A 27669-nucleotide genomic window follows, 5' to 3' on the forward strand; every position below is an offset into this window, starting at 1 on the left:
AGCAGGATTAGAGTGGTTTTGAATGAGGAGAAAAAAAAAACGTAGATCAAATAAATAACTTTCATCTTCCAGTCATTTTTTTTTTTTTGTGGATTATTTGAGACACCAAATAAAAGTAATCCCATTCAAAGATAATAATATACAATTTTCCCAGGCGCACAACATTTATTCAATTTTCAGCTGGGGACACAAAGAGGTTTGTTGTGATTGATCACAGCAGATGCGGTCGTATTATTTTGGCTAATTTGGGACAAAAGAAATCAAGTCAAAACGGCGGGCCGTTGGGCTACGTCTGTCAGGTTTGTGACACTTTTTTTTTAAACAAAATCAGATTTTTTTTTTTACTGCGATAATTGAACCTGTGGTTCGAACCATAATTTAAGTCTTCAAAATGGCAAAAATCAATGCACCGACCATCTTTATTTTTATCTTCCTGTATGTTTACAACTGTTCGGCTAAAAACTGTCTGTGACGCTGACACCATTAGAAGAAAGCACTGAACTTTGACTCATATATTTTTAATTTTAAATCGATTGCAGACAGTGAGTTGAGAGAAACTAATTTAATTTTTTAACCAATACAAAAGTGTATTTTCCTATCACTGGACTACTTCAGGTCAGAAGTTTTAATATCCAGTATCTTTGTGGATGAGTCGGTGGATGTCAAGATTTGAAAAGCCCACAGAGTCATTGACTGTACGACTTGCAAACCGCACTGAGGTCAAGTCCATTTTGGCTTCTGCTGATGTGATGTTTCAGGAGAGCGATTACTTTTCCTGAATCATTACTCTGTCTCTCCTTATTTACCCGGCAGACAGGACACATCAGCACAATATCAGTTATGGAATCAATTATGAATTCCTTCCTGCTCACGCTAGAGCACATTCAACTGTAGGCAAACAACAAGAAAACTGCAATACTGAGTATTTTTATTTATTAAAAAAAAAACCTGACTGGAGGTTTATTTGAATTCAAAATAAAACCAGGTTTAATGGTAAATGTTTTGACGTTTGCTGTGTCCAACAACAGCGTCCATTAGATCTCCTTGTTGGTTTGGACACCTGTCACCATCATGACCGCTGACTAATCAAGGTTGACAGCAGCCTGCGGAAGGGGGCGGGACAACTGTCCATTTCGATTGGATTAAAAATTAAGCAGAGTTGCTGAGCGACCAAGATCAAGTTTTCAAATGTTTTTTTTTTCATTTATTAGCCCTTTGGCGAGCTACTAGCATGCAAGTGATGCGTCGGCGACCCCTTGACTAAGGTACGCGTGTGCGTGTTTGGGCATGAATTTAATAAAGCAGAAAAAGGCGGAGGGAGGGTGAGAGAGAGAGAGAGAGCGAGTGAAGAAAGAGGATTACTTAATAAGAAATAAAGTTGCTGAGATGTGCAAGATAACTTTTATGGTAATAACAAATAGAAGATCTATTTTCCCCCCATTTGCTCCACTACTTGGAGCAGAACTGATGACATCAGAGCCCCTCTTACCGTGGACTTTTCCTTAATAGGATTTAGGCAGCAATCCCAAATGTGAAACCAAATTACATTTATTTTTTATCTGAACTTCTAAACGGGCTGCTGTGGGACGTAACGTTGAAGGAAAGCATGCTAAAAAAAAAAAAAAAAGAACTTTTCATCATCTGTTTCAGGTCGGGTTGATTTGAAGTCCGACTGTTTGAAGCGCAGACTTTTGTAAAACTCTGTAATCCAGACACACCGTCTGATTAAATCAGACCGATTTTTAATGGTATTTTCTTTGGAATGTATCAGTGGAATTAATTGGGTGCGATCATGCTCACTGGTATAATTAGTTAGTCCTGGGATGTATGTTGCCTCATTGGGTTTGATGAATAATACAGCAGTACGACCGGCTGGGCCAGTATTCCACGCCTAAACACACAACTGTGTCCGGCCTAATTAGGAGAGGGAAATTTGATCTTTTGCCTGACGTGTGAAATAATCAGATAAAATGGACCTAGAAAAACATGAGGCTTAGCTGAATATTGGGCGTTAAGCATGTTAGACACGTGTGCAAAGTCATGCGGCAGGGAAACGAACCCAAGCGTGAGAATCCTGCACAGCTGAGAAATCTGTCCTTTCTGATACCGCAACTTGAAGTATCTGACGATACCGATATCGATCTGATCGACCTTCTTCTCTCCTCCGGTATGCTGCTGTTGACTGTTCGTTCAATTCAACTATTTCGACCAATATTGATTGGATAAGTATCGGATCAATCATCCCTAAAATCCACCAGTAATGCTTCTGACGTTCTCAGAAACGGGTAAAAACCAAACAGAACCAGAGCTTGGAATGTCAATCCCATGCCTTCTCCAACAACACCGACGGCACAGCGGGTGTGGGTGAGGACACGGGAGGCTGCAGCAGTCGGGTCATTAATAACCCTCCCCCGAGAGACTAGCGTTAGCGAGGCCTAAACATGACTGTTGTCATATGCCACGCTGTACACTTACACCCATTTCCCTGCCTCATTACGCCCCTCCGTCTCCCCGCCTCCCTTCTTTTAAAACGTTCCAACTCTAATTATGCAAATGAATCCGCTTTACCTCCAATATTGAAATTCTAATACGCGGCCAATTCCTTCAGGCGCGGCGGTGGAATTCCTACCCAGATGCTTAACACAAAGCCGATGGCAGAAAAGTGAGGAGATGCTGCTGCTGCCACTGTTGTTTCGCTGACACCTGCATTGATCGTTGTTAAATGGGGTAAATCTTTCACCGACAGGATTGGTTTTCAGGAGATTGATTTCTGAAACAGCCCTCTCTACTTGTTACCGGGGTCCAATTCACATTCCAAACGCTTGGCTCGGAAATGCTCGACATATGGACATGAGAGAGAGAGAGAGAGAGAAAGTTCAAATTAGGGTCCTGTTTCTCTCAAAGTTATAGAAGGAAACAGCGAGAAAAGCAGCGAGGTGAACACCTCTGGTGTCAACTCCGCCTTCTCTGCGTTTCAGGCTTGCCACCGCGTGGGCGGTTGAAAGGTACAAACGCTCCTCCCGATGACGCAGATCAGCAGCGGCACGACTGTAAGGGGGGTTTCCTAGACAGGTTTCAGGGAAATGGATGTCTAAAAGGAGTGCATTGTTTCATGTGCAATAATAACGCACAGCAACAAAGCTCTGCCTCATCACCCACACAGAATCTGTCCCAGCGTGACACTCCCGTTGCTGCCCTCTTTGGGTGATTAAATTGACGACAACACGCAGACTGTGTAGCGTATTTGTGTTGAAAATATACAACAGTAGATTTCTTTAACTTTGCTAATATGCTAACACTGAAGTTCAGGATGTGATGGTACCACCAGGGTAGAAGTTCAATATGTGACATCACTCTTAAAGATACAGTAGGCGGGAATAGTTTTGTTTGTACAAAGAAACATGAAGCTTCAATTCCCCTTCTCTAGGGGGTGCTATAAAATACACATTAAAAGCCGAGTTTACTAACTCTTTGACTCTATTGTACCCAACCATTAAGCACTCTCGCCATATCCGCCTTCACAAGTTCAAACTAATTTCCGTTGACCCCGGGTCCAGTGACCTCCGTCACTCACTCCCATTCCACTCTTTTTCTCTCTCGGTGTTCTTTCATTAGCTCTGCCTCCGAGATCATCACAAACTATCTTTTCTCTTTCCAGGGGTCAATTTTTCTCCAATTAATCTGTCACAAACTTCTCAATATTTCATTAAGCTGTAAGGCAATTTGAGCGTTCCATTACTATTTTATTTTGCTGTAGTGCGTATTAAAAAAAAAAAAAAAAAATCATACTTGCAGAACACGATAATCCTGTCAGAGTGCACGGCTTGACTGTGTTCATATTTCTTATTCAACAGCAGCACGCTGCCAAATCTCACTTTTAGGTGTTTATTGCCAAATGTTTTTAACTCAAATTCATACCGTTTTCCCTTGAAAGTGTGCCTATTTCTGCCTTTTTTTTTTAAGGCAACCGGTTGTCAAAACATTACTTTCCCTCGTTCGGCAAAAATCATTAAGTTCAAGTTGAAGGCAGTTATAAAAACATTAAAAGCAGTTTTCTACAAAAGAAAAACAAAAAAACTGTGTATCCGTAATTCCAAAATGACATAAATACTTTACATTGGGAAAAAGCCATTAATGCTACAGGATAAACACAGTCTCCTGAAGGTATAGACGGATTATGTAAGCGCCGTCCTACTGCAGGTAACAACAGACAGCCATCTGCTGATTTAGTCAGTTTGAGGAATAAATCACAGAGTAACATTATCAGCCCACCTGCTCTACAGGTGATTATTGGATCAGACGTGCAGCATTTTTTTTTTTTCTTCCCAGGTTTCATCAAATTCTCCAATCATTCCAGTCAAAGCTTGACAAACCACAGGCAGCGCTGGCAACCAAACACGAATCACAGATGAGACATTTAGGGTCATGACCCTATATGGGGGTTGCCTGTAATTTTAATGGGGTGGCTGTAATGTCTAATAATTGACCAAACCTATTACGGCTACTGTGTATTTGCAACACGGTAAAGCAAACAAAAAGTAATTCTGATAGACAAAAATTCTGAGTGTGTTGCTTGGACAGAATTAAGGTAAAAATCTGCCAGTTTATATAGAAAACACAGGTGACGGAACAGGATTAGTGATATTTGACGGAGAAAGTGGTTCATCTGGAGACATCTGTAAATCTGATAAAAAGTCAATGAGCAGCTCTGGGCCGGGCCAATGAAAGAATGATGACCAGTGAATAATGCTCAAGGTTAATGTGAGGATTCGTCAAACAGCACTGCAGCCGACCTTCTCGTCCTTGGAATTAGTCTTGGATAAATACAGAATATATAAGATGAAAATATTGAACAATTATTATTATTATTATTATTATTATTATTATTATTATTATTATTATTATTTATTATTATTATTAATCCTCATCTGTTACAGCAAACAGACATTTTTCCTAGTACTGGACACAACGATCCTTGACTCTTGTTATGATTAATACTTCTCAAGATCCAACCGAGGTCTGTGCAGCGGTAACCGTTCACCTTATCTCATTCAAGTCCACGGCTCATTGTTAGTGTGGAAAATGAAATCTATACAACCAAAATCCTCCCAGGTATCATTTAGGAGGGAAGAGATTTCGGATCACCGCCCGCAGCAGGATCCAGAAGAAAGACGTTTTGGAGATTTAACTCTAAGAATCTCTTACGTAGAGTGGGAGAAAAAAAAAAAACTCTGCAGGGAGATATTAATCAGCAGCTTTTCTCGCCTTTACATTTTACCTTGTGATAGAGACACCTCTTTAAACTGACTTTTGTGCGAATTTATTTGTAGTCCAGCGTGCCTTTGTTGTCAAAGTAGGGATGCTGCAGATAAAGAAATACTCTGGACCTAACGAACATTCGCAGGGTTAAGGAAGCCTGCGTCTGAATATCAATATAAAGTTAACAACATCTTGCTAAGGATTTATTATCCCATGCGGTTTTAAGAGACAGACCTCTGTGCCTGCAGGCTGAGGTCTGTAAACTGCTCAGAACAGGTTCGCTGTTTGATATAATTAAGAGGCTCAGCAGCGGCTGCCTGGCTGATGAGGAGTGGGATCAAAGCATCGACCTGTTGATGGAGTACCCATCATCCAAAGCACTTGAGTGCTTCCTTTTAGGCAATTTTATGTCGAGGATATTTTCTCTAAATATTTTGGTGCGAACGCAGGTGCTGGCAGCTCCCATCGAGCCATATTAAAAACTCGGAATGAAACCTTCGACGGTATATTTTAATTTAGTTGCAGGCCGTAAGACAATTAGTGAAGTTTTTGTATCTTTTTAAATTAAACACTAGTTTCTTTGCACTGTAAAAAAAAAAGAAAAAAAAAGAAAGTGATGTTATACACGGGTGTGAGGTGCTGTTAATGTTAGCCGTATGCTAAGCTTTGGTTTAATAAGAAGTAGAAACCCAACCAAACAAAAATCAACAGACGTCTGAAGTAATAATTTGTCACCGAGAAAGAAACGACATACAAATTTAAAACCACTTTCCCTTCGCCTTCACCTCATTTTCGTGAATTATTTAATCCTAATACAAGCCGTGCTACGAGCTGGAGCTGAAATAGGTCTGACCTCCAACAGCAGCCAATCAGGACACGGCGTTACCAAAAGCCACTGAATGATTCATGGACTTTGCTGATTTATTTTAAGGCGTCTGCATGGAAATAACGACTGGCGGTTCTTAAATTAGCCCAGAAGGTTTACAACCGACAGCCGGAACACTAAAAGCAACTCAACAGTCTGTGTCGGGCACCAAACCACCTTTTTAATCCTGGCGGGACGCGTGCGTTGCGAGCTACGACATGTAAATATTTATGTACGGACTTGTTTAGCTCCGCGCAGAATCTACCCATCGCTGTATTTTCACGCCGGCAGCAGCTCTGAATATAAACAAAGATGGAGAAGCTTGTTTTTGTCTTCAAGAAAAGTCTTTAACAAGAGTAAAAAACTTTTAAAAAACTCCCATTGTGAGGGTGGAGTTAACTACTTCAGGACGTCTCATGCAAATTTAATCACAAATAAAATTACATTTACAGCCTCCCTGCACACAGCAGCCATATTTTGAAGTTTATAGTTAGGAAACAATTACCAAAACATATATATATATTTAGAAAAGACAATATAGAATTACTCTAGAAGTGACCAGTTGATACATAATGCAATATTACTGCAGTTTTTTTTTCTTACTGATTACAGTAAAATAACAGCTTTGTGTTGAAAAATTTCAAAGAGCAGGTTTCCAGTCAAGCTCTTTGCAGTGTTTTTTATATGAAGGATGTTGTTCTTTTGGGTCATTAACCAAGCTGAATTTTATTTTTTTACAAAATCCTCTTCTACTGCAAAAAAATACATATATATATATATATATATATATGTGTTATTTTTAAGCTTTAAAAGCTTTTAAAAAAATAGTGGCATTTTCTTTTAGATAATATCTATATTGTTATGCCTGCTTGCCTTTGAGTCCTGAGCTGAAAATGTGATTATGTTTACTTTAAAAAAAAAAAAAAAAAAAATCAATGACAATAACGACAAGAGCATCAAATGCGTAGGACGGCAACAGAAGAAGATGTGCGAGTCTGCTGCTTCAAACATCTGCAGCCGAAGGTGGGGGTGGAATGGGATTAAGTTTTCATCAGGATAGTGACCTAACGCACGGCAGCTGGGCAGTTTTCTACTTTATCATCAAGGCAGAGCACCGGGTGTCAACCTGAGTGAGGCCTCAACCTCAGAAAACCTAGAACAGGTGATATAATCTGAGGCATCAGCTGCCTCTTAAAAGCACAGTCTGCTCCTTATTGATAAATTATACATTGCATTAATGTTTAGACGTCATCTTACATCGACTGTCCTGGTATATACCTGAATAAAAGAAAACTGTCAAAACAGTGAATTTAAATCGAATTAATAGTCCACAATCTAAGGCTGGACTTTCTAACCCTAACCCTGCCTGCCGGACCGGTCCACTTCTGCTCTGAGGTGTCCAACAATAGCTCAAACAGGTTGTTGAAATCCACAAAATATACAGCGGGAAACCAAAACGTATGCTAGCATGTCGCGGAGCGCCAACTTTCGAAACATCCGCTTAAAACAAAAAAAAAAGAAGTGAGAAATGGTTAGCACAGATTGATGGGGAACCTCGTCGCAAATGTGTTACATTAGTTGTGATGACTGACGTGCGGCACTGACGTTCAACCGCCCACCGACTCAAGCAGTGAGGAAAACACAATGCATAAACATATACATGCTCCGTATGAAGAATGAGCGAGACAGGGACGACATTAGGTGGAGCGTGTGAATAAATTAGCAGATTAATGAAGGGGAGAAAGACGAACAGAAGGCTGGATGCTGCCAAACGATGACAAGTTCTTCTCTTTTCTAAATAGATAGCGCTGCGTCTAAGAATAGCCGCGCACGCCTCTGGTTACGGGCTGTGATCGCTATCATCATTAGCACCCTTTTAGTGTGATTCTCGACGCAGCACGAGATGCAGCGTGACTGTGGGAGACCATGGCTGGTTGCTAACTTGTCCTGCTCACAGCATCCCGGGGCTGTGAACAGCCACCACTATGTTTAGAGCCTGGAACTGCCAGACAGTCACTCAGTTCATGAACTGACTTGTACTTGCTTTCATGCAGTACGTCATTTTTTTTTTTTTTTTTTTTGAGGTAAGTGTTTATATAGAAATTTTAGCTACTGCAACTTCAGCCTAATGTTTTTTTATCATAATCTGTGTCAGTCTATTAGCAACTGTGGGTACAAATTGCTCTATTGGTCAAAGTGCAAGGCTTAAATATAGGTTAAGAAAAAAAAATCTTCTATATGACACACCAGAATATTATATTTCTTCTCCATGAACTTCTTATTATTGCCCAAGTGCTGTATTAATTTTTAATGGAGAGTCAGGGAATATTTGTCCTGTTCTCAGTAATGGTCCACCTTCAATGAGCCTCTTAAATGTCATGCACTTTATCAGTGCAGTGGCTGGTGTCTTAGGAAAAGCTACATTAAGTTGTCTTACAAGACTAATATGTTTATTGCTCAGCAATGTCCCCCGCAGGCGATGCTGCTCGTGTCGTACAACAACTTCCTTCATTTCTCCTCCTTAAGCCCCGAGGCCTAGTCCAGATGTAGGCAAGTACTGGTGGAAAAGTACTTGTACTTGTTCGTGCAACACTGTGCGATTCGTGCACTGGACCAATCGGAGCGATTAGACCGCAACGCAACGTACGCCGGCGTACCCGTTTTGCCTCTCACTGATTACCCTTCCCTGCAGCTGGTAGGTACATGAGCATTCTGCAGCGTCTCATTTGCACGATCAAAGTGGGAATACAGAGACTACACCAAATTAAGGTGGTTACTTTAATTAAATCCCTCACATTTTATCGTGCAGCCACACAAACCAGCAAACAAAAAAGCACATGGTTAGGTGAATCTATCCATCCATCTATCCATCCATCTATCTATCTATCTATCTATCTATCCATTCATCCATCCATCCATCCATCCATCCATCCATCCACCACTAGAACGTCTTTATCATTAGCTCTTTCTTCTTTACACTCAGCTCATTTATAATAACAGCTTAACATTTAGATATTTCAGTATCAGTTTGCTGTCCAAAAACTAATAAGATAATGAACATGCTTTTCCCAGGGGTAATTACCAGAATAGACCTCACAGGCTCCTGTTGCCAAAATAACCAAACCAGCCAAAAGAGAGATAAAAAAAAAAAAAAAAATCAATCCCTCTGGTCTTTTAGCTGTGGAATTGTTACATTACTCGAGAAGTGAATGCATTAAAACAACAGGGTCGGAGCAGCACCAATGCGAGGCCTCGCTTAGTGCAGACGGGCTGCCTCTTGATATGGTGAGAGGAAGCGAAGTGTATTTGCGGACGACAGCTGTGAGGCACTTGTCAGTGTGAACGGTCCTGCTGCACTCATTATTCCTTCATTACATCACCAGAGTGATCTTGGGTGACAAGGTGTGTATTTTTGTACTTCCTCAACCTGTTGTTCTGAGCTGACTGTGTTCAACAGCCGGGGCAGGCGGTTTGTGATCTGATGACAGTCTGATAACAAGTGAAGCCGCACTGCTGCTTTAGACCATTGATATTTGTTAGACCAATTACAGCTGCACCTAATTAACATAACATTTATAGCCCTCGCACTGTTACTGGTAAGTGGGCCGCAGCAGTAGAATCATAACATAACTACCTAAAAATAACAATAAGTCTGTTTCCCCCCCCTTTCTTTTCCTGCAAATAAGTACAAGTTTAATTGAAAATATTCATATTTAATGAAATATAATTTGAAAAAACATCACCAATATGAAGCGTTTGTGCATTTTTTACCTTTTAAAATTCATCAAGCGGGCCAAATTGAAACGCCTAGTGGACCGGTTTTGGCCCGTGAGCCATATGTTTGTCTCCCGTTGCCTAAGCCCTTTGAGTAACGCAATAAAAATGTCAACAAACTATTGAGCCAGAAATGTCAACAATAATTAAACACTGATTTACTTGGTAAATCTTGGTATTAAAATACATATTCATTTATATAGGTGACTATTTTTTATATATATATTTTTAAAAAGATAAACGCCACAGATCGTTCATGCTTCAGTCCCGCATGATAGAGTCCAACCTCGACTCTATCTGAGCAGATGGTGAGAACAAAAATAACCTGACTTTTCAATTGTAGAAAAACTTCTGCAGCAGTTTCGAAACAAAGTCTGTGAACAGTATTTAAATTCCATTCTCCTTAGCCGCGGGGCTATCTGGCTGCCGAACGAGTCGGGAGAGTTGATTAAACCAAACTCACCCAGAAAATGCAATGTTTTCAAAACCTTCAAATGGTTATTTGTAGATGCTTCAGTTTCAAAAACAGTGAGATATTGAATTATGCAAATTTCATCACCACTAAACTCTGGACCAGTTTTCTACTTCTTAAGTGGATTAAAAAAAATTTTAAAAAATCTTCCAGTAAGAAAAGTTTTAATTCCCTGGAACTGGGACTGTAGTGGATTGGCTGTGGCTCAGGTAGTGGAGCAGGGCCCTAATAAATATATATATGGTATATATATATATATGTATATATATATATAAAGTGATACAATTTCAGCATTAACGTCACACGTAGTTAAGTGATTACTAAGGAGATTCCCATTAAAGTTACTCCATCATTTTTATAAAATCTCCAGACCAGCTCAGACTCTCCTTCGGTTCAAAGTGAATAACAAACCCAGATTGTCATGCGTTAAACTCCGTCCTACGCTTCTGTGACACCATAATTACATTTAGCCCCTGCCGTCACATACAGTACCTGAAACCCTTCTCTCTCTCCTTCTCTCTATGTCACACTCCCTTTCTCTTACTCTGGTCATGCCCAGGCTGACTCCGTGTGCACAATCTTCCCCCAAAATCTCATTAAGGCCCACCGCAGCCCTTGAGTGCTGCTGCATAATTCATGTGTTTTTGCAAAGCATGCCCAAAAAAAAAAAATAAAATAAAATAAAAAAATTGGTGAATAAATCCAATATGATACTTAAAATGCACAGCAACAGAAGCAGCGAAGTCGAGACCGAACACGCCTTTGTGCTATCAACACCGATCAAAAGAGTGAGGGATTAATTTGAGCATAATACGTATTTGGGAATAAAGGAACTCTCGCAGAAACTGTTGATTTTACAGCACACGTTTCATTAGGTCAACGGTGGGTTTCAATGGGTCCCATTAGCCTGTGAGTATGAGTACATTTTTTTTTTTTTTTTTTTTTAGTGCACAGCCTGCTTTTTCATTGCCAAGTGTTTTTAACAACTACCGCGGAGTCAGACAGTGTAACCATCAAGACAGCGTCGACATTATTCCTCAGCAGACGGAGAGGACCTGTCAGCTGATGCAGTCATAAAAAAAAAAAAAAAACCCTCTTCAGGAATAAAAATGTTGAAGTGTGTAGTATATAGAATATACAGTTTTACGATTAGTATAAAATTTAAATAAAAATTTTAAAAATTAAAAAGAGCCCAATAATAATAAATATAAAAAATAATATAAAAATAAATATAAATATAAAATAATAGTAGTAGCACAATTTAGCCATGTTAGCACAACCTGAGAGTATGGGACTATTTCTGGTCTTTCTGTGTCTATCACCTGGATAGCTGTACACCTGCCAGAAGCCTTGGCTCTAAGTGTAGAATTCCACTGCTCAAGGACATCATACAGGCACCAGAGGCAACATCACCTCTGGTACTGTAGGACTATCACTCATCGTACATTTAAACACCCTTCCACACCAGCTCACTTTTCACCTGCTCCTTAGCCGGCATCTAGTCCTCGCGCCGGGCGCAAGGAAAAAGCAAACGTCCTCCCACGGCTCGATTTTTATGCAAGCCAAGGGAGTCTTGCATGAGGTTGCAGTATCATTTTGTGACACCAATTTTACCTTCACATGAGACATATGCTGCTGGCATGCCCCAAGGAAGACGGGGGAGATTCCACAGCTGTTGCTGCTGGAATATGCTAATGTGCGTAACGTGGTCCGCACTAAATATAAACCTTCATTAAAATTTCAGGGCTACATTAGGAGGGAGCACAATGCTAAATTGATTCCACGGAGTCGCAACCTCGAGATGACTTTACAAACCGGTGAGTGTGATGACGGAGCACGCCAGAGACGGAGCGCGATGCATGAATAAATATGAGCGCTTTCAGCCGACACCGCTGCTGCTGTCAGCCGCTGCCTGAGTTTTGTGTCTTCTAATCTGCATGTGCTGCTATGTATATGTGAGCCACAATGAGTTGTGCATTTAAAAAAACGACGACATAATCAACTTTCACCATACACAGTGAGCTGCACTACATCTGAGAGTGGTTTTATTTTGCCATTCCCATTTGGAAGTTCGGTGACCTTGACGAAACCTTGCCAAAAATTGTGAACTTGGAGGGGCACGTTTCCAAATCTCCTGTCTTCAAAATAGCATATGGTCATGGAGAGCAGGAGCTAAGTCAAACTGATGGATCAGGAGAGGCCGTCCAATTAGCATCAGCGCCGGACAAAGTCACATTAAACTCTCCTTGGTTGTGTCACCCTGACGAAGATTTACCAAACAACTGATTTCCACGATTAGCATCACGAACATTTTGGGGCGTATTCTAATTAAATCAAACAATTGTAAATAGCCCTCATGTTGGGCGTTTTGATCAGAGTCCACGACCATACGAGACCTAAAGCTGTCTGTCAGACCCGTGATGGGTTCATCTGGCAGAGCTGAAACTATCCAGCGTGCAGTCTGCGTCACTTTTGAACTGACCTCTGCCAGGGAAAGATCAGGGCATCGTGCAGTCTGCTGAGCGCAGATTAGCCAACTGGCTGTGAAGCACCGGACACTGGCTGTCAGAGGGGCCTTCTCTCTCTTTAGCACCAGTGCAAAAAAAAAAAAAGTCACTTGAAACAGTGGTGGTAACTCTGAAATACAATCTTTTCTTCTTCTTTTTTTTTTTTTTTTTGGCTACAGAATAACTATGAATCACAAGAATAAAAAATGACAAAAACTTCCAAAATGACATCCCAACATATAAACACAACCCTTAGAAAATAAAGGCTTTTCTTTACTATGCAACAGTGAAGTGAAAACCAATAACGTCAGTATCCTATACATACAACATTTACATATGCGGAAATGAAGACACTGCTTTTATATGCTGGAAATAGTAGCGCTCACAGATTGTGTGTGTGTGTGTGTGTGTGTGTGTGTGTCAGTCCACCTGATATGTTATTGTGTGTACTGCTCACGCCAGGCTGACTGAATCACGCTCAGGCAAGAAGGCAGAACTAAGGCCCTTCTGCTTCCATTTATAATTCAGAGCAGCACCAGAAACCATTTGTCCTCCGCAGAATTACAATTTCATATCTCCTGTTTTTGCGGAATTGCTTTTTGAGACAAAAAAAAGAGAGAGAGGGAGGGAGGGAGGGATGGATGCAGAGAGGGAAGGAGAGAAGGAGAGCGAGTCTATTCAAGGTTTCGGGTGTACTTCCCTAACAGCTCTTTAGAGAATAAAGTAGCATCATGTTGGAAGAGTTATCAGCAGAACAGGGACATGAAAGCCACAGGGTAGTTTTCCTTACAAAAAAGGCTGCTGAGAGCTGCGCGCTTTCATCAGGGAAAGAAAACTAGCCTGGTCGATCTCACTGCCGTTCCCCCGACCTCATCTACAACCACTGTCACTTCATATGGAGCTGCAGTACTGAACATGCTACACTGAGGACTACAGTGGTACACTTTACTGCGTGTACTTCAATGATTGGACCTCATTATTTATGTACAGGTATTTACATTAGAAAAATATTACGTAAATAATTGGTGTAAACTAGAGGTGTCCGCACTTTTTTGGCACGGGGGCTACTATTCAAATGACCTTATACATATATATATACACACTATAGAATTCAACTTTATATTTCTTTATTTTATTTTATCTGTTCATAATCCTCTTGCGATCCACTGGTGGGTCCCAACCCACATATTGGGCACATATAGGGACCTTTGTTGCTTCTGTCCTGCTAATATCTAAAGAACAACGAATATCAAAGCACAGTCAGACTTTTCTCATCTCTTGCCTTTTACATTCTTCTTTTTTTTATGTGATGGTTAAAGTTAGGTTTAGGACCTCGGAGTTTCACTCATAAAATAAAAACCCTTAAAGCTTTTTTTGCAAAAACCATGAAGCTCGGCGTCGGTAACAGAAAGTCATCACATTTTATATGAATGTAAAAAAAAAGAATATTTTTCATCCCAACGATATCCCGAGGCAGTTTAATCAGGAGGTTATCAATATTGAAGTCCTTTATTTGCAGACATTTTTTTTTCTCTTTTATTTGACTCTCCAAACTTTTTTTTTTCCTCCTTCCGGTTAAATATGGATTACAAGGAAAGCAGAGCTGAGTGAGGACGGCAGCGATTTGGGTGAAAATGTAAATAGAAACGATGGTTTGGAGAACGTGAAGCAAACAGGGCAAATATAAATGACGGAGGAAACACGCTAGAGAGGCAGAAAATAAAAAGCGCAACCGGTCAGCGTTGTCCCCTGAGCTTCGAGTACGACCGCGCGCGTGTGCGTATGTGTGTGCCTCATACGGTGCAGTGTTTCATGGGAGTCTGACTGAGACTCATTGGTCAACTTGTCATCACTGGCTCTGACTCACTGCTTAACCTTTTTGAGAGGACACCATTATTAGTACAACAGTGGCCCTGGTGGGAGATGGAAGTGGATAAATGGATGAGGCTGCGGCAGGCAGTCACTCATACACACACACACACACACACACGCACAGTATAGTACATCCTGCGCATGTATCCACTGCACCCTCCTGTTCTTTGCAGACAAAGTAAAGACTGGGTTATTTAAAGTTGGAGAATCAGAGCGAAGCTGCTGAGCTAAAGCTAATCACCCCGACGTTGGGAGAAATCTCTTTTATTGGATGATGAACGATGTTTAGATTTTAATTAAACTGAAATCTACTCGGTAAAATTAAAACGTCTGCCCGAAGAGTCGACATTCCGAAACAGCTCGGCGGGGGCCCCTGCGTCAAAACGACACATACTGTAGAATTCAAACGTTCTGCTGATCATCACGTATGTTTACGTTTAACCTTTTTTTTTTTCACCTTAAACACATTTCACCTCACAAACTGAATCACCTGAGAATACTGTCTTCGCCTGGAATGGAAAACTACTCTTCCTCATGATTCCCAGGTACCAACAGTGTGATCAATGAACAATCTGCCTCCGATCTGCTTTGCATTTCAGTGAATTTCAGCGAACGGACAACTGAGTTTGCTGAGACTAACGGGTAATAAAAATTATTTTTTTAACATTCGACATTCGACAGGGTAATAAAAATTATTTTTTTAACATTTTAAAGTATCGACCACAGATACTGTGATTCGCAGAGAGCGGTGGGTTAACTGGAAGGAACTGTGTTGGATATTTCTGAATTGAGAAATCTGCCAACATGCCGACAACATTGGCAGAGTGACTAGGATTACTTGGCCCAAACTGCAAAGCGGCGAAAAATCATAGTATGATTCAGTAACACGAAACGGGAGCCAACCTCTGCTAGACCATCTTTGTAACGATCACAGACGAGGCACCTGTTGCAAGTCCTCGTTGTTTCCTCCTCTCTGATTGTTGAACGTTAGAAAACAACGGCCAGGTTTCATTTTCAGCCGAAGCGTGGATTTACAAACCGACCGGCGAATTCCATCCTCGGGGATAATTAGATGCCAGGACATAATTATCTTTAAATATCAGGGTCAGCATAACAATTGGTAAACTAGCCAAAGACTGGGAACAAAAGGCCAGTCTTACCCCCCCATTTGAAAAGCAGGACGCAAAGTGGATTTGCCACTCAATTCACACGTGTGTGTGTGCGCGCGCGCGCGCTTTGTTGTTGTTGTTGTTGTGCTGCGCGGTCGGACCGTCGTCAAAGGTCACCGACAGAGTAATGAAATTCTGTATTGTGCTCCAACCTAACCGCATCAGAACAGTCATCATTGCGTCTTGTTGCCAAACATCGGCCTGACACGGTAGATCCTCGACATTTACACCAATTAATCTGAAGTCGCCAAGTAATTATTCAGTGCAAATTAAATTTCCCTTTCCCTTTCAGCATTTCTGAGGGAAAAAAGGCTAAATTTAGAAACATACTCACACATACACACACGTAAAGCCGGTATCTGTGTTGATGGTTTTTGAGTCGCTGATGCCAAAAACTGTCAACAATATACTCATATGAGTTATTTGGCTCCAAAAAAAACTTTCAAAAACATCAGTAGATGTAAAAAAAAAAAAAAAAACAGCCTTTTTTTTTAGTTTAAAAAAAGCAACTTATCCAAGTTGTAAATGAGCTTTAAGTTGTTCCATCTTCACCCTCCACTCCCCTGGCCCCGTTTTAAAAGAACACGTCCAACCCTCGCCGCAGCCATCGCCCATTGTAACTCGGTGACCTACTTGAGTAAAATCTGCACAAAGATGTCAATACGTCACGCTATTTAGTTCAAATGTGACTTCATAATGAGGCAGAAAGAGAACAGATGCTCCCATGTGTGACGGCAGCAAACTACAGATATGAGTTCTCGCCCATTGATTCGTCCAGACGTGGCAATTACTCCGAGTTAAAAAAAAAACCTACACTTAATGAGCCTTTTTCAAGTGGCCGTTTCTTGGTATTCAGGCTGAGCCGATGTAATGGATCAGCGAGCTAGATTTGTGGCGTTTACTTTTTTTCCACCGGTCGATAGACGGCTAAATTATAGCTGTGAACTCTCTGAACAGAGACTTCGTTGGCACCTTTGTCGGACTTGCGTGTTAAATAGGAATATGAACGTAAACAAACGCCACACTTGTTTGGTCAGAATTGTGGAACTACTGGGGAAAATGGCATCTTTTAACTATAGTCAAAGCAAACTAATGAACAATAAACAATCCGCTTTTTTTTTAAATTGAAAAATAGAAATGTTGAAATTGACCAGCGCCACCTATACGAACTGAAGTCAAAAAACCGATCCAGTGTTGACTATTATCAGAGTATCCTCAACAGCACAGTATGACACTAAAAAAAAAGTTCAATTGCCAAATCTGAAGTTTTATAAAATATAATTTTAACTGTCTTATATTTCATTTTTTCCCCCCGAATCCTGCTATTATTAAAGTGATTTACTAACGGGGACCTATTATACTTTCTAAATGCCCAACGCTGCACTCAACCAAGTTAATAATGACTCCTCGTTCAAAGCCTTTTGCTGAGCTTATGAGCTCTCCTGGATAAATGTGTATTTAAAGACTAATGACTCCACCAGACAGTCAAACTAATAGCAGGCTGTTGTGCATAGCAATTTCGGTGATGCCTTGGGTGAGATCCGTTTACAATCTGATTGTCCTGTTGAGTTTGTTTTCCTGTTTTCCTCAGATGTCGTGGCTATGCGATGACAAATCCACGTGACGTGCTTTAAAGGCTGCTAACGGGTCCGAGTAAAACTAATAACCAATGACAGCAGTCGGCTGAGAGGGAAGGTAACGTACATGCGGAACATTCGCGCTGATTAATCACCTCGTCTGCCGGCAACATTCGAATTGATCTGTTGCGCTCCATTCATTTATCTTGTGATAATGCCAGTCGGTGGGAGCCAAATAAGACGACTCCACTGAGTGAAATAAACAACAGGACTGACCGGGGTTAAATTATTCTGTCTGACAATGCTGCAGTTATAATATATTTTCGACATCAACAAAACTTCCCCTCCAACAGGGCGACAAAACAAAAAAAAAATCATTCATCATTCAAAAATTATTCATAAAAATTCTCAAGAAAAAAAATCTAATTTTAGATCATAGGTTTCCTCTCCGACTCGGTTCACATTAAATATAGAAACAGCCAACACTACGGTACACATGATTCACATGTGATCATGAATCAGTAATATCCAATGATCACAGACTAACACACCGCTCCCTCAGGGAGGCCATGTCACGGCCGACCGTCAACACGCAGTCGGTCACAGTGTCTTCTGTAAGATTTCAGCAGATTTCTGTTTCATCAACTAAAGCAAGTTAAGAGTTTCTCGACACATTTCTGACAGATTAGCGAACATTCTGTATAGAACACACCAGATTAAGAAAGACACGTGAACAGACGGGCAATTCCAACCGACAAACTGAAAATGAAGTACAGTTATTGCATTCACTGCGGTGATGTTGCAGTATTTTACTTCGTCAAAGTGCTCCAGACATTTTTACAGTACAACCGGTGGCCAGACTGGGCTGCATCGAGAAATGTCAGGCAATCTGTCTTTCAGAGATGAAAAGTTAGCCATTGGGGAGACTCTTGTTTCCTCTGAAGAAATCAATAAAGGAAAGGTTTTATTTGATAAAAAACAAAACAAAAAAAAAAACAAAAAACAGAAAGAGCTTAAAATAGAAACACATTATGTGGTGCTTATCGGCAGGATAAATTCTTCGGGGGCCACGAAGTAGCTGCATTCAGCTTCGAGGTATAAAACAAAATGTTTTGATCGAACCAGATTTGTTATGTGTTGTCATTTAAAAAAAGTTTTTTTCCACCAGGGTAAGTTGCTAAAAGAGAAAATAAGAGGGGGTTTTCAGTACTTCTTGATGAGTGCACTTAACTATGGGGTAATTACACGTGTTGAAGTTGTAGACTTGATGGTGTTTAATGGCTGCTGTGTTGCATCTTGCTTTTTGTTTGAACTAAACAAAGGGAAACTTTTCAAGTTTTCATTTTCTTTATATCAAAAATATATAAGAGCAGCCCAGTGCTCCTCTTCTTTTGTGTTTAATTAATCCATTAAAAAAAAAAAACGCAGATGTTCCCCAAACTTTGCAGCCTGTTTAATTTTATGACTTTATTACTCTCACTAACTGAGAACAACTTCTTCATTTCTCCATTTCTTTCTGTGCCACAATTCAACACGAACGGGAGCGCGTGTGGCGTGGCAGGTCGGGGGGAGTTTTGATTTATTTCCCGAGCTTACACAAACTGATGCACTGACAGCATAGATTGTTCAGTAGCCATGATAAATTTGCTACAACCGGAGGCTTGGACTCCGTGAACCACCAGGAAATGGGAGTATGGCTCGGCAGCCATGGATCGGGGCTGCTGCTGGTTTAGAACGGTGAGATAACTATTAAAAACGTCAACTGTATTCCTAACACAGTAGATGACTCGACCAAACAGAGAATATTCTAACATCATCATTTTTATGCTTTTACTACTTTGAGTGTCATTATCACGTTGTCATCTTGGGTTGACGCCGTTTCTGTTAATCACACACACACGTTGGCCCGGGGTGTATTTGTATATGTTGCTCTTGAATGGCTCTGGCTGTCCGCGGCCTTAAATAGAAGACCTTTAGGATGCCTGAGTGGCAGCGCCTGAGCAGCAGAGCTGAAAAACAAGGAGATAAATCAGCCTCTAGCCTACAGGGTACCTCCTAGCCCCATCATTCAGCCAAATGGACAGCTACCGCTGCAAATTTAGGCCTATGTGAACTCCAGTGGGTGGGCGGTGAGGTAAGGCCGGTGACAATAATGTGTGTTTGTATTTATGGGCCAGAGGAAATAGAGACACAGAGGTCTTGAGGTGGAAATTTGTAGCTCCTGTTTTGGAGCTCCGTGTGCATTTAAGCGAGAATTATACAATATTGTCGCGTCATGAAATACTTATTTGTGTAACAACTGAGCGTAGTAGTACTAGTATAGTAATGTTACTGTTACTGTTAGCACCTCTAATAATTATACTACAGACATTCTCAACCTATTTCGGTGCAGCTCTCCACCAATCACTGCGGGCCTTACTCTCACGAGCGCTCAGCAAAATCCATTCCTATCAGGGTATCTGTGGGTATTTGTTATAGGCCGTGCATACAGAGGAGGCACATGGCCATCTGCGGAGGCAATTACAAGACATCCATTCCAGCTTCTGTATGTACTCATCTGCCATCCCCTCTCTCAGGTCACTGGTTCTAATCATCACACCATCACCACAACGGCACTTCAGTGCTGGGTGGAGCCGCGCCGCCTGGCAGCTCAATTTTTCAAACCAGCAGCCCCCGTGGCCGTCGGGCACCTGACAAAAGGCTAAAAAGGATATTATTCCCCGTGCGCGCAGTCACAGCCGCCGCTGCCTGCGACTGCTTCAGATGTCCATCTGTGAGCATGTGCACATGATGGTGTGTTCAGGGCCAGTTTCAGAAAGCACTGTCTTATTAAATCATCTCTCCGCCTTTTACAGCGAGCCCCCCGCCCCCCTCCTCCTCCTCCCTTCTCTTTCCATCTCTCTGCGAGGCTAAACATTTGTCTTTCCATTCATGGGTGAATTTGTATTCCATTGACATGCGTTCCCCAGTGGAGGGGGAGAGTGGTGATTGGGTGCAAAGTCCACACTGGGCTGAGCTGTTTTCCGTACCACTGCCTGGTTACAGCACTCAATGGGCAGATGAAGATGAAAAAAAAAAAAACCTGGCCTAGCATTCAGGAGCGGCTTTCACTTTTATCCTCACTCTTTGTTTGGAACGAGTGGTATTTAAATTCATCTTTATTTATCAGTGTTTCCGCTTTACAAATTCCACTTTCATTAAAAATAATGGAACCAAAACCAAACCTTTCAGCCGACCTCGCTGAGGTTTTCATGCGCCGCAACCGTCAAGTGTCACCGCCTGCAGCCGAGAGGTGCGTCTGGATTGGTCAGCTGGCTGTTTGTTCGGCAACACTCCATTAAGTTGACGCGGCAACTCCTGTCACGAGGTGCGCCGCGTCGCCTTAAATCAGGTGAAACATGTGACGAGCTCTAATCAATGGGCCGATTAATACAAAGCAGGGCTGCACATGGATAGCACTGCTTACATTCTGACTTCACTCTGACGGCACGGTTCGGAAGACCGGTAATGAGTACAGTTATCGGTTATTGATCGCTGCTGTAATTTCAATGGTCGTTAATAGACTTTTCTGGGCTCAAATTTCCGAATAAGAGGTGATTTAAATAAAAAAAATCCACACACAAACAGTGACTCACTTTAATGGGCGGTGACCTCCTCACGCAGTCAGGAAGTAAATATAAAATTATAACATATAACTGTGAAATCCAAAATAAATGCACTTCCTTCCTGGAATTTTTTTTTTTGTGGCTCTATCTTTTGGTGACAATACGTATAATTCTATCTGTAAATATGCAGTCCCATCCCATCAAATCGGACTTTACGGCCAGGTTGCTGATGTCACTGTGTGGATTGTTCTGCCCAGAGGTGGAATCATTTACTAATGGCCTCCATTCGCTCCCCATTCAATGATAATAATGAGCTCGTAAACAAACACAAAGCCCATAAAACCCATTTCTGGCACTTTCCATGTTCATCGTTTACTGGAACCTGTATGATCAAATATTCATTGGTTTCTATGGCAGCAAATCATGAACAAGCATCAGGTTTCTCCCGTGACACTACATAAAAACACCCAGGGAGGGTTGCCGGCTCTATACTGCATCAGTAACAGTTTAAATTCTCCGGCATCTAACGGCAAGGTTTCTAAGAGAAAGCACAAGGACAAAACCAAAACCCAACCAAAACAAATGTGCTGTGAGGTTGTAAATCAGATCCCAAACTACTTTTTCATCTTCCTTACATGTCCTGTCCCAACAGAGTCACATCCCTCCACCGCTGTGTCCCATCATTTTTGAAGGTTTCATTTCTCTTCGCAAGAGGCAGCACAGCCTCAGCTGACTAATCAAAACGTTGGCAGCGTGCACGCAGAAGAACAGGGATCTCAGAAAACAAACACCCACAGTAAATCAGGAGTGATTTGCGAGGATGACCGCAGATGGTACGACCGAAGCGGGGCGGCTACAATTTTTGGTGGATCCCCCTGTGATTCACCGGGGCTTTTTTTTCCAAGCTGTTGTCTCCAGGTTTCAAAAACAGTATGCAGACTATTACGGATGCAAATAAAAAACATGGCCTGAGGCCAGTTCTCGGAGGTCCACGCACCGACAGGCTGACGATGACAGTGAGACCACTCGGACGAACAGAAATTAGCAGATAAACCAGCTCATCTATGAGCCAAAGTCAGATGACACACACACACTTATAAAGATTTGGTGTTTCTTCTTATAGGCATGTTGCATTAAATACCTTATAAATACAGACCGTCTTACTCAATGGGGAAAATGTCCCTACAAGGTTCCCACAAACACACACATAAATGCATAGACTCACCCCATTGCAGAGGAGCCAGCTGTAGATGATCCAGGACCAGCTGGTTGAGGACCCCCTCCACACTGGCATCTCCACGGCGCTGCAGGGAGGCGTGGACTGAGTTAAGGACAATGGACACGCTTGACCACCAAACTGCATTATCTAATGGTCAATGAAAGCGAATTTAAAACACGCTTTGGTGCGTATATTCCTCTTTTTTTACCAAACACCAAATTGGCCACAGAGGTGTTTACTACCAGTCCCAGAAATTGTGTCATTGTTTTGCACGAATTCCGAGGAGTTCTGTGGGAGTGTTACCACACTGTGTGGTGCAAATATGCAATATGCAAAAATTGATGTCCTTACCATCTATCTATCTATCTATCTATCAGATTTATCACCAGTCTCTTTATGGATTTAAAAAAAAAAAAACCTCTTACAAGGCAAAGGTCAGGAGTTCAAATCCTGCCAACCCACCCCAGTCATAACTCCATGCATCACAATCAGTCACGTATTGTCAGCTTTGCCTGGCGGAGACATCGGGCGTGTGAAAAAGTGCTGCGTGTGCAGTCAATATGTCCGATGGATTCTTCGGTGTGTGAGCGGTTGTGAATCAGTGAATAGTGAAACCTCAGTGTAAACCTCATTATACGGCCATCAAGGACGGACCGGTGCAGTTTAGAAGATGCTTCGACACAACATTGTTTTTTCACGTGCGTTTGGTTTAAAAAAAGCCAACGACAAATAAATCACCAACAAATCTGCAGCGGCACTTCACTCCGTGCTAACATCGACTGTGTGCTGCATCTGTTTGGCCCACCCTCACCACCGTGACGTCAGGATAGGCTACATCCTGTGTGAACGTAGCATCACAACAAATACGACCGTCGGAGAGCAATTACCAAGGTAATTTGCGGCGATGAGGACCGGTCCGATCGTTCACGCAGCTGACATTTGGAATAATATGAGAGACGAGCGGCGCCCTGAGCTCCAAACCTGGGTCTATTAACCTCGGAGGGAGCGTATACAGTACGCAGAGTGGAATCAAACGCCGCCCCGCCGAGAAGCGGCTCGGCTGCACACGCAGCAATTCATTTCCAAACCAGAGAGTCTGACTCATAATGAATGGCATGTCACAACGCACACCTGCTTCTCACTCTAATGATCAATGGCAGCGGCCCTGCTTTGATCACCTGGAACATGACCACGGCTGAATCTCTACTTCAGAGGCCTCTCTGCAGGACCGCTGGGCGCCAGAAGCTCCGAGTGGCCGCATGATCACAGGCCTCGCCATCTGACTTCACGGCCTCCCCTATCGGTGAAGCTTTGACAAAGGTTCGCTTTGAAACGCAGTTCATAATTAGCGAGCTCCGTCAGATTATTACGCAGTGAGACGGGGTGAACCGGCGAGTTCTCGTTCTCCAAACATTTTGATATCCTTTGCCGCCAGATTGTTTGATTTATTATTGACGTTTCTTTCTCACATCTTACACTGACACGTTTGAGGTCAAACTTTTGACATATAAAAACCCGTCTGTCACTTTTTCCAACTATTCCGCGCGTATGAATTTTCTATGAAGTACCGGATTTATAAAGATATACTGAGACGCTGCTCCTCCACACCCAAAAACACAGGAATTAAATATTGTAAAATTACTCCAGTAATTTCGCCCCCCCTTTTTTTTGGAAGCTTTTAACAGAAATTTCCTCAACCTTTTTAAAGGAGTGCTCACAGTCGGCAGAAGAGTGCTCCTCTCCTGCACGACGCAGGTGCAAATGATGGAAAAAAAATGGATACATATTTAGTTTTGCAGACGTGGTGAACCAAAAAAAAAAAAAAAAAAAACTTTTTAGGCGATTTGGTTCCATCTTTCTCAGCGTAGCAGTACTTTTGAGTTTGCTCAATGGCGGGAATATAAGATGGTAGTAAAAAAAAAAAAAAAACTTTCTTTAGAGCATCCTCTGTTGGATGTGGTCTCTAACTCCGACAGTCTGCACCAAAAATATTCGGAACAAGGATTTTCGTCCTTAAATTAAAATCTTAGTCTCTAAGTTTGAACTGACAGATGCCCTAAAACTGTAACATCTTGATATTTTATTTCTGATTTAATTTCACTGTTCGATTTGTTTCACCTTCACCAGCTGGAGCTTCTTCTTATATATACAACCTTCAAAACCTACACGCTATTTCATTTCATTCTGCTCACGGCCGTTTCAATGATTTACACGGCCAAGTCTTTTCCTATGAGTGAATCGCGGTAAGACTTCCCATAAAGGGAAATAATACTAGTGGGGGCTCATAAATTACAAATTAAAGTGACTATTATTTTGCTGGAGGCCAAGCGAGTGCTTCGGAGTGTGACACACGCCGTAATCAAATCTTCTATTTCTCTGGTGTTTTTCCCTTTTTGTAAAGAAAAGCTTTTTCGCCCCAAGCACTGGTTTTACAGGGCGGCTGCTGCTGCTGCTGCAGTGTTTACAGGCAGCAAAGTCACAGAGAAATAATTTACTGGGCAACAAATGGCAACATGTGACACGTTGGTGTTTTCAATGGATGACTTTGCTGTTTGTTTGTTTTTTTTTTTTTTTTTAAAAAGTAAATGCCGCTATCTGTCACTTCACATGATTCGATGTCAAACTCAAAGGATATGATGCTCCAACCAATGCCCAGCTTGCTGTTGATCTGGCTGCCCTGGGTATGTTGGCGCTCCTCCTCCAGCTGTTTGGGGTTAGCGAAGCGAGTCGCATCCTGGGACGGCTTGGGCAGGCTCTCGAAGTCGAACTTGTCCACCTGGATAGCCATTCTGCAACAGATTTTGGTAACAAAGATTTCAATACAGTAAAAGCTGCGTGCGAAACTGTACAAACTGAACTGGACCTGCGCCATGGAGGAGGTTATTAAAAATTAACACCATAAAATACTGAAGCTACTACTCCCAGCAGCCTCGGTCGGAAAGACAGCGGACACTTCCACGCCTTATTGTAGCGCAGAGGTCAGTGTTTACCTTTATTTACAGTGGAGTCTTACAGATAAAGAATGCAGGCTGATTTGTGAGGTTGGGCACGCCATAAATTATTCATAAACTCTGAGCAAACACCCTTAGGCCCAGCCTTCCTCCGTGGTACTGAGGATGTTTCTAAGCTATTTATTAACCAGAGCTGTTTTTTTTTCATTGCCTGGGGGCGCAACAAGTGCCACGATAAGGATTCAAAGTGAAGGTGCAAGAAGCTCTGCTCAGACTGCATCAGCACTGATTAAAACAAACCCCAAAGCCCACCTTTAATCATACAGTAGCTCAAGCATTCAGGTCGAGGAAGAAAAAAAAAATATAGCATTTTTTTTAATTGTGTCTTTAGATTTAGAAATGTTTTTTTTTTCCCCCAAGGTGGGTAAAAACAAATCACAAATGGAAGGTGAAGATGGGTGGGGTTTACCTTCCACAGTGATAATGTTCACAGGTAATCTCATCCATTCCCTTTCTTTTATTTTATAAAGCTCTATGAAGTTTTTTTTTTTATTGTTTGTTTTTTTTTTTTATTTGCAAGGGTCCTTATTTGTGAATTCTGCTCACACCGTGGCTCTATTTCCAGAAGCAGCAGAACTTGTTCCCAGCAGTCTATCACCCTCAGACAGAAATAGTAACTGAAACAAAGATCTGTTTCAACAAGAGATGGCGGTGATGAAGAAAGTAACAAAGAAGAGTGACAAAAAAAACAAAACAAACTTAAACATGGTCCGCTAAAAGGGTTTCTTCTCTCGCTTTATGCAATACTCATTTGAGTGCATGCATTGGCTGCCAAAGTTGTGGGGCGGGCCCCCACTTTTTTTTCATCAAGGCACATAAATATTTTCTTTTCTTTTTTTTTTTTTGAATAAACATTTCTGCACTGAGAAAAAAATGAAACAGTTCTGTAGGAGAAACAAAGTTCAATTGAATTTTTCAAAAACCTTAGCTTTGAATCCAACCACTTAGGGAGGGGCTCAACAATAATCCCACCTACAAAAGGACTTACAGACAGGATAACAAACCCTAATGAAATTACACAACAAAAGACCATGTCTGGTTAAGAAAACAAAAAAACAAACAAAAAAAAACACACACACGACAGCGAACACAAACACATCAAAGTGAGATAAAGAAGAGAAGCCAATGTAATTATCATTTTCGCAGCCGTCGCCACAAAGCAGAACGCAAATTAAATAAGAATTAGGACTTCAAGACCGAGACGCTAAAGTGACGCTTCTCGTCCTGCCGGAGCGCGCTCGACGCCACCGTCCTTTGAAAATTAGTGACACACGGTTCATGTCACCGACTGAAGTCTCATCTTCAAATGGACTCTGTTTCTCATTGAGTCCACCTTCAAAAGCATACGTTACTCACCAGGTCTAAAAATACCAAGGTGTGACAATGGAAATGGACCATAGATGTGGGCGGCCAGGACTGGTTTTCTTCGAACCGAGTAATTACTGTCAAATACCAGGCGTCTGGAGTGACGCTTCCAACAGAAAAAACACGATGCAGCTAAAGCGTTTTCATTATAGCAGTATGGTATATACACTGAGTATATAGTAATACTTATATAGTATTATAGTAATATTCCCACTGCCTCCATTTCCCAGTGGTTTGACTGCGGCCCTTGGAGGATTAGGCCATATCAGCGGACTGATCTAGCCTATTACAAGGCTTTTAATAACAACCTGTTTGCTGAGCTGGGGCCACCATGGAACATCTCTCACTTTAATTCCCAGTTCATCTTCCCGCCATCTCACTGATAAGAGAACCGCCTGGCCGCTTATTTTGCAGGATGAAAACGGAAGCCTGAGCAGATGACAGATTGGCAACGATGCAATAATTTCACCCAAAATGTGTGTTTAATCAAAAGCGAAGAGTAAGTTAGTGTGTATGACCAGACCGCTACCACCTTAACAATGGGTTTGGGGAAAAAAAAAAAAAAAGCATTGGCTGACAAACAGACCGACAACTGGCCTCAATGGCAAAAAAAAAAAGATCCTTCTTATACATTTTTTATTCCACAATGAAAAATAATAAAGCAGACCACGGTTGTACCACCAAATATCACCGTGTGACTTCTGACACCGTAATTCTAATTACAACCATCCTCCAGGAAACGTTGACAGCGAAGCCTCTTCTAATGGCGGTCGTATCACCGGCTGAGGATGAGCCGGTCACAGTGTAATGACCCTCATCTTATTAAAGACTGCGTTGCATCAGACTGAGAGTACATGTTAAACACATTAAAGCACGTGGGGTTGCTTTCATCTGACCACTGCCTGGAGCTTTGGAACATTAAATACACCTTAGGTTTGGAAGGAGATTCTGGAATATAAACAGCAAAAAAAAAA

At 41.6% G+C, this 27669-nt stretch overlaps 1 protein-coding gene across 5 annotated transcripts in view; it reads right to left on the minus strand.

The window, feature by feature from the left end:
• trappc9 (trafficking protein particle complex subunit 9) overlaps positions 1-27669 on the minus strand; it is an 84862-nt gene that overhangs the window by 7869 nt on the left and 49324 nt on the right. For 3 of the 5 annotated variants that reach the window (XM_008332095.2, XM_008332093.2, XM_008332094.3), the window contains 2 exons: positions 24955-25108; positions 22326-22416 (listed from right to left, as the gene is read on the minus strand). In XM_008332095.2, coding sequence (XP_008330317.1) covers positions 22326-22416; positions 24955-25108 — 245 coding nt within the window. Of the gene's footprint in view, positions 1-22325; positions 22417-24954; positions 25109-26216; positions 27644-27669 lie in introns of those variants that run through there. The other 2 variants (XR_003052640.1, XM_025065091.1) reach the window with 2 other exon arrangements.

This window comes from Cynoglossus semilaevis, chromosome 18 (genome assembly GCF_000523025.1).
Source record: "Cynoglossus semilaevis isolate Cse_v1.0 chromosome 18, Cse_v1.0, whole genome shotgun sequence".
In the NCBI taxonomy this organism is placed as follows: Eukaryota; Metazoa; Chordata; class Actinopteri; order Pleuronectiformes; family Cynoglossidae; genus Cynoglossus; species Cynoglossus semilaevis.